The 7,201-nt window shown below is 41.2% G+C and overlaps 2 protein-coding genes across 2 annotated transcripts; both read right to left on the bottom strand.

Moving 5' to 3' along the window:
* Positions 1 to 98: 98 nt before the first annotated feature.
* Positions 99 to 2,894, bottom strand: LOC139288402 (pepsin A-like). The gene is made up of 9 exons (XM_070909684.1): positions 2,791 to 2,894; positions 2,418 to 2,559; positions 2,034 to 2,151; positions 1,383 to 1,501; positions 1,082 to 1,278; positions 864 to 980; positions 637 to 781; positions 336 to 434; positions 99 to 236 (listed from the first exon to the last, which is right to left on the bottom strand). The coding sequence occupies exons 1-9, from the start codon at positions 2,847 to 2,849 to the stop codon at positions 99 to 101; spliced, it is 1,134 nt and encodes a 377-aa protein (XP_070765785.1). The 5' UTR covers positions 2,850 to 2,894.
* Positions 2,895 to 5,239: 2,345 nt separating this feature from the next.
* Positions 5,240 to 6,894, bottom strand: prok1 (prokineticin 1). Its single transcript, XM_070909643.1, has 3 exons — positions 6,712 to 6,894; positions 5,762 to 5,887; positions 5,240 to 5,359 (listed from the first exon to the last, which is right to left on the bottom strand). Exons 1-3 carry the CDS (start codon positions 6,892 to 6,894, stop codon positions 5,240 to 5,242), a joined length of 429 nt encoding a protein of 142 aa, XP_070765744.1.
* Positions 6,895 to 7,201: the final 307 nt, after the last annotated feature.

Below are 7,201 nucleotides of genomic sequence, written 5' to 3'. Positions count from 1 at the left end.
ACAGTCTCACATTTGCACCATTTTTTTGCTTCTTCAATCAGACAAGCCCCCACAGGGAAATAAAAATTTCTAGATTATCCATCAGGTGTCTTATTTGATTACACAGACTTGGCCAGACCGACGTACTGAGCCTGGGCATCAAAGACGACGTAGTATTCCCTGATGAAGACATCTCCCAGGATCCAGAGCTGGTCAGAGCCACCCTGGCCAAAGCCAGTGTTGCATCCGTAGGAGTTCTGTGAAGAGACAAGAGAAAATAGATTTACTTCCCCCTGCATCTTCATTATAGCATTGAAAGCGTTTCTGTTCCAGCGGAGGGCAGGGGTCTAACTGACCTGAGAGACGTAGGCAGATGCAGGGACAGTGAAGGCGTGTCCGTTGAGAGTGAAGGTGACATCAGGCATGCTCTGGATGTTCTGGCAGTTCACTGTAGTCTGTGAGAAGAACATCACACACAAAGTTGAATACGACAGAAGTTGTATTTATTGGTGTTTTACAGGTTTCCAGCTAAAGCAAGTAACCAAGTCCTGCTTAATTATTTTTATTTGAGAGTTTTGACGTCAGAGCATTAAATGTCTGTTTAGTCTGGTTTCAGAAAATTGACTTCAAATGATATGGTGTGACGGTATGACTCACTTCTCCGTACTGGTTGGTTGAGGCTCCAACCCAGGAATTCAAGTTGCTGATGTCATTGGATGGGCCAACGATCAGGGAGGTACCAGTGTCAATGATGGCCTGGCAGCCACCAGAGCAGGCCACGGTCTGTCCGTTGATGGTAACACTGTGAGGAGGAACAGCTTACAGTCAAGCTTGGAAGCTTTGTGCAACTTGTGGTTAGTATTTTGTTTGTGTTTTCTTTGTACCTGTCCATTTTGATCTGCCAGTAGGTGGCAGAGGACAGAGGCACCCAGGTGATTTGTCCAGTGAAGTGGCTGTTGTCATAACCACCAAAGACCACCTCACTGCCCTGCTCGCTTTGGCTGAGAGAGTAAAAAAAACAAACAAATACCATATGTACATTTAATGTCACGGGAAACGACACACACGCTCTCCATTTTTTTTTCCCATTCTGTTTCAATACCTGCTCAGGTAGACGGAGAACAGGGGCTGGGGCACCAGTCCCTGCTTGACCATGTTGTCAAAGACAGGCACAACGTTGTCAGAGGCAATAGTCTGGAAGGCCAGTCCCAGGATGCCATCAGCCAGCATGTGAGCCATGAAGGGAGCCTCTGTGTGGCTAATTCCAAACACCTGGTTGGCCACAGAGATACCGCCCACCTGGACACACAAGACAGCTGTCAGTCACAGTTCAACGGACCACGGGGACACGCCGGTTTGGAGTCTAAATAGACGATGCATTTTGTTCCAGGGGTTTTGGTTACCTCAACTGTGTCAATGGCCAGATATCCGGTCATGCTGCCAGTGCCATACTGGATGGACAGAGGCTGGCTGCCCCATTTGAATGTGGACGACTGCTGAGGGTTGAATCTCCTGTGGTTCTCTGCAGAGGAATTATGTCTTATTCAAATGTGCATTTTATGAAAGTGCAAAAGAACTTGGACCATCTCTCGTTATGGAGTAACTGCAGTGTTGTACCACTGCTTATACTTGATAAACTGTTTTTTAAACAAGTATTTAGATCTTCTACTTGTAAAATTAGCAAAACAACAAAAAGTACTGAATTACAAGTTCATCAAAATGTTCCTAACTTATTAGGAGCAAAATATTTCAAAACTAAAAATACTATTTGCAGAATGTCTCCTGTCAGTATAATATAATTATACTGTTGGCTTGATGCATTACTATGAATGAAGCTGGTTACAATAGTTGTCAAATAACTTTAGTGGGGTACAAAGAAGTAAAAATAAAGTAGCATAAAATGGAACTACTCTGTTAAAGTACAAGTACCTCAAAATTGTAATATAGTTAGCTGCTTTCCACCACTGTGTAAAACACTATCCAAACATCAGCCAACTTTTTAACCCCCAGCGTACAGCTGACTGAATAACAGCCCGGGTTGCAGTGATACTCACCGCAGGCCTGGCTGGAGCAGTAGACTGAGGGGATCCACAGGTTGGAAGAGCCGGTGTCAAAGATGACGCTGAAGGACTGAGGAGGGTTGCCAATGGAGATCACGCCATAGTAGGACAACTAGAGGGGCACAAGAAGACAAATTAACAGATGCAGATTAACAACTTGATTAAAGATGCAGCACATATTTGGGTCTCTTTGCGTTTTTAAGTGTTGCAGCAACAGAAGTGGATATAAGCAAATTTTTCTTTCAACGTAACATAAAATATCTGCTTTTTCTGCATTAAGGGTCATGCAATGTGTATGCATATTAACCTTCAACTAGAGGCCACAAAGGAGAGACAATAGGATGAACCAAGTCTAAATCTTCTCTGGTCTGGACTTACATCAGCATCGTTGGTCATGGACTCGGTACCAGACTGGATGAACTTGGCCATTGGGTTATAGGGATACTGCTTCCTGTACTCCTCCCATAATCCTTGCTCCTGCAGGGCTTGCCTGGCAGTCTTTCCCTTGATCAGGGGAATCCTGCACACAGAAAGTTAATTAAAAAATCAGCAAAATACACAGATGTCCAGCATTTTATAGCTGGAGAAATCAGAAATTAAGCTCTGCTTTGAGCTTAAGTTTGAAAGATGTGAAAGCTCAAAGCAAGATGGCTTTTAGATTTTCCCTTTCAACAATTCAGCCTATTGAGGTGTAAAATGTCAAAGAAATGAAGGAAGGAGTTGCTTTTTCACCCAGCCAGATCAGACTTACCTGTGGAAGCATTCGGAGAAAGCCACGAGGGCTGACAGGACGACGAGCCACTTCATCATGTCGGTTACTTTTCTGTTGGACACAGGCGAGTGGAGTTCCAGTCGTAGACTCCAGCCCTTATATACAACGTATCAAGGTTGTGTTTCCAAAATGCCCTTCCGCATAACTTGATATCATGTTTCAGCTGGAGATAAGAAATATGGTGATAAGTTGCCTCTTATCAAGCAACAAATATCCCATTAAACAATTGAACAATGAGGACTTTTGCCTTAAAACATTTTGTAGCAACAATTCACTGTAAAACACCATATGCCTTATAAAGTGGGACTGCTATTTTGTGTGTTTGTATGTTGTTGGTACAGTATATTGTCCCAATAATCAAAATTAAGAAAACTATGGTTGATGATGTGGAACAGCCGCTCATTGAAAGCTTTCTGTTTTACTGTTTCTACTATTCTCCTTCATGCAAAGGTTGTGAAACAGTGCTCATTTTTGTCTCAGCATTGTTGATTTATTTTCCTTAAGTCAAGAAAACAGTTCAGAAACAATTGAGGAAATGTGCCCGAGGATTGACTTTTATTATCTAAATCAGATCATTTGAATATATAATTGCAAGATACGGTAACAGACACGGTGCTCACTTCATCTGTTGACATGTAGATCAGGGGATTTGATGTCCAGAGCTTCTGTTTAACATTGATATGGAAACTTTCCACAGGTCTGCAAGGGTGTGACCTCAGGTTATTTGATCAGTGTTATCTGATAACAATATTACACAAAGACAAAGACACAGGGAAATGGCGGGAGGGTGAACACGGAATAACAAAATACTCTTTGAATTTTAAGAAACTTAAATTCAAAACCAAAAACTGTAGTTTGACTTTGATCACAAAGTTAATTTCATATCATATCTACATAGTTGATATCACATATTTAATGTTTATATTTAAGTAGTAATACCACAATGTAAAAATACTCTATGTGACTTAAGTGACAGAGGATAAGTATTTGCAGTAGAATGTACTTAAAGTATCAAAGGTTAAAGTACTGCTTATGCAGAAACATGGTTCCCTGTCAGTGTTACATGTATCATATTATTGGATTATTATTATTAGTTATGCATTAATATGTAAGCAGCTTTTTATGCTGCTGGTTGAGGTTGAGCCAATTTTGTCAGGTGGATTAAACTTGATCTGCAAAGAAACTAGAAGCACACTAGAAGCATTAACAGCTGTCAATGTAAGGAAGTAAAAAGTACAATGTTTCCCTCTTAGATTCAGTGGAGTAGAAGTAGCATTAAGAGGAAATACTCAAGTAAAGTACAAATACCTCAAAATGTACTCAGTGACACCCCACCGCTGACAAAGCAACCATATTCTAATGAATGTCACATCTCATAATATCTGTGGTGATTTATTGGTTTGTATTCAAATCCATTAAAAGAATATTTGTGTTTTATATTTTTGTGTTAACAATAATAATTCTCATATTAATACCAACACTAGTGATACAACTACAACAACAACAACAAGTGATTCATATTCCCTTACAATTTTTCTTCTATAAAACAGAGAGTGAAGGATTCAATGTCTTACACAAAGATGCTAAAGCAGGACAAACAGCACTCTGTTTCTCAATACAACGGCCTTGTGTTTACTTAATGTAAAAACATAAAATTAGAAAATAGCATCATTTGAAATGGTGGCAGAAAATGTCAGTGCAGTGAAACCACAAATTCATTACATTTTCTTTCAAACCATCTTGTGCACAGACATATGACGTCACATTGCTGTTATTTGTCTTTTAATTATTAGAGCTTGTTAAGCTCCTAATGTTCTGGTGGAATTGCCCTTTCATTGACACCTGCAGTAATCAAATGTTGGGCATGTTAGATGCCTTCAGTCGTCACTTCAGTTATGTAGCAAGGTCATGTGTTTGCTCATGAAGGTAAAGGAGACTCTGATTATCACCTCCATCACAATCAGAACGTGATTAAAACCACCTGACACTTCCTTTCCCATAACACACATTATGTTTAATCAAGCAACATAAACTGGAAAAGAAAAACTCTACAGAACACGTCTCCAATGACAATGTCGTTGTTATACTTTTATTGACAATAATATTTATACATTTCTCTTGATAAATTAACATAAAGTGAGCATGAAAATAAAACAGCAAATGTTTCAATTGTTCACAAATAACTTCCTTGTTTTTATGAAGTAAAAAGTGTCTGCTGTCTATTGAGGCTCTTGTTAACAGGTTACACTTTCTTCTGTCCTTGATGTGTGGATTGATATAATCCAAACTATGTGTTACAGTGCATAGAGGACACAAATGAAGAATACAGTCAGTGAAGATTAAATATGTGATCCACAGCCTGTTCAAGTCTTCACTCTGTAATGCTGCTTCTGCTGTGCTCTTCTTCGTCTGAGTGTGCGGGCATCTTTTAAAAGTCCATGTTTTTGAAGTCGTCAGTACATCTATACTTGCTATCGGCGTACCTGGTGCACACCAAGTGGGGGAGACAGGGGCAGGTGTGATGTTGCCTTTTCCCTGGATACGGCACCTGAAAGTGGGAAAAGGAGGTAATCTGACAGTTTAAATCCTTCATCAGCTGACAAGTGGAGCTGCAGGTCTTAAAAAGCTGCTCTGTAAAAGTCTGATTTCAGGGGCGGATGTGATGTTGGCAGAACTAATTGTGGCCATCTCCAGATGATCAAAGTGATGTATGACTGTGATTGCCCGGTTCGCTGTGGAGAAGATCAATAGCCTCTGCAGTTATCAGCAGCTTTTCTAAAGCTTCAGCCAACCTGCCAACACTTGATATAATCTGAATTTCCGCCAACGCAGAAAACAAGTGTGGGCGAGAGAGAAAAAGAGTATGACTCTGACTGTGTGTGTGTGTGTGTGTGTGTGTGTGTGTGTGTGTGTGATGCAGGAAGATTAGTGACATCACATTTCTCCTCACCTTGTGGCTAAAGGGGTGGCATTCGTCCCCTTCTACGCCTCTCGGGACGCACATCCTCAGACCCCTCAGCCACAGACTGACGGCACAGCAAAGACCAAAACCACACTGCATGTCTCGCTCACAGGCCTGCAGGAGAGACAGCGAGATGAAGTGAAACACAGACAGAAAGGAATAAAAGAGGCAGAGGGACAGGCAAGCAGAGCTTGTTTGATGCCAGTGAATCCCTTTCATTTTTATGTATGCTAATAGAGTCAGTTTTACTCATTGTAATAGAGATGCCCTCTCGTGTTCGTACAGTGAAAGCCATTTTATCCATTGCCTGTCGTCTCCCTAATCCATTTACAAATGAATATCAATCAGAGGAATGAGATAATTTCCTCTTGTTTTTCCAGAGGACTTGAAGCGGAGGAGGATGTGGTCTCCTGTCAGTCATGTCTAATCAAATTTTATAAAATTATCCAGAAAAGTAAACTGTGCTGTTCGCATATATATAGTTTTTTTTGCAAATATATAGATGAAATCTAAAAATCTTAAATTGAGGGCTATTAAAACTGTACATAGTACAGCACGCTTCCCAGTGCACATACAGAATAAAAGCTGAAAAAATTTGTCAATCAATCCACCAAAAGAAAATAAATTGTCAATTGTCAAGCAAAAATGCTACATTTGCTGGCTCCTGCTTTTCAAATGTGAGGATTTGCTGCTTTTATATTGTTATAAATTCAATATTTTGGGGTTTTGGACTGTTGGTCAGAAAAAAACTAACGATTTAAGACAATCACACACAGAGAAGATAATTAGACATTACTCAAATGAGTAGATAGAGTAATTAATCATTTAAATTAGACACGCTTCTAAAATCTGATAAAACATAAATCTAATAAACGGATAAAATAACAGAACAAAAATGACTTAACAGTGTGCAGCGGAGCCAGAAACCACTCACTCACCCCTGTGATGACGGCTCCTTTGGACCAGCTCAGGGACACCAGGAGGAAGGACAGCAGCACCACCCTGAAGCCCATGACAGCAACAGGAGAACTGGACTCTCTCAGCACCCTCAACACTGGACAACAGCTGTTAACGGTCTCTCCGGCACCTCGTACTGGATCCCCGGCTTTCCAGTCAGTCATGAAGGTTCCCAGAAGGGGGGGGGGGGCACTCTCTCCCTCTCTTTAGCCATCTCAGACCCCCCCTCCAACACTCCTCCCTCCCTCCCTCCTCCCTCCCCATGTCTGAGATCTCCCCACGCACTCCCTGCCTGTCTCCTCAGAACCTTCGTCATCTTCCTCATCCTGATGACGGCTGATGGAAGCTCACAGCAGTCCCCTCCACTTGTAGATCTTTGCCTGTCACATAGGGTTCAACCACACATCTGCTCAAACCCCATGTAACCCCTACATCTGCTCAAGTTTCCATGAGTTCCAAGTTTCACGCTAA

The sequence above is a fragment of the Enoplosus armatus genome, chromosome 8 (genome assembly GCF_043641665.1).
Source record: "Enoplosus armatus isolate fEnoArm2 chromosome 8, fEnoArm2.hap1, whole genome shotgun sequence".
Lineage (NCBI taxonomy): Eukaryota > Metazoa > Chordata > Actinopteri > Centrarchiformes > Enoplosidae > Enoplosus > Enoplosus armatus.
Note: the sequence above shows the minus strand (reverse complement) of the source record. Positions and strands in the feature narration are given on the sequence as shown.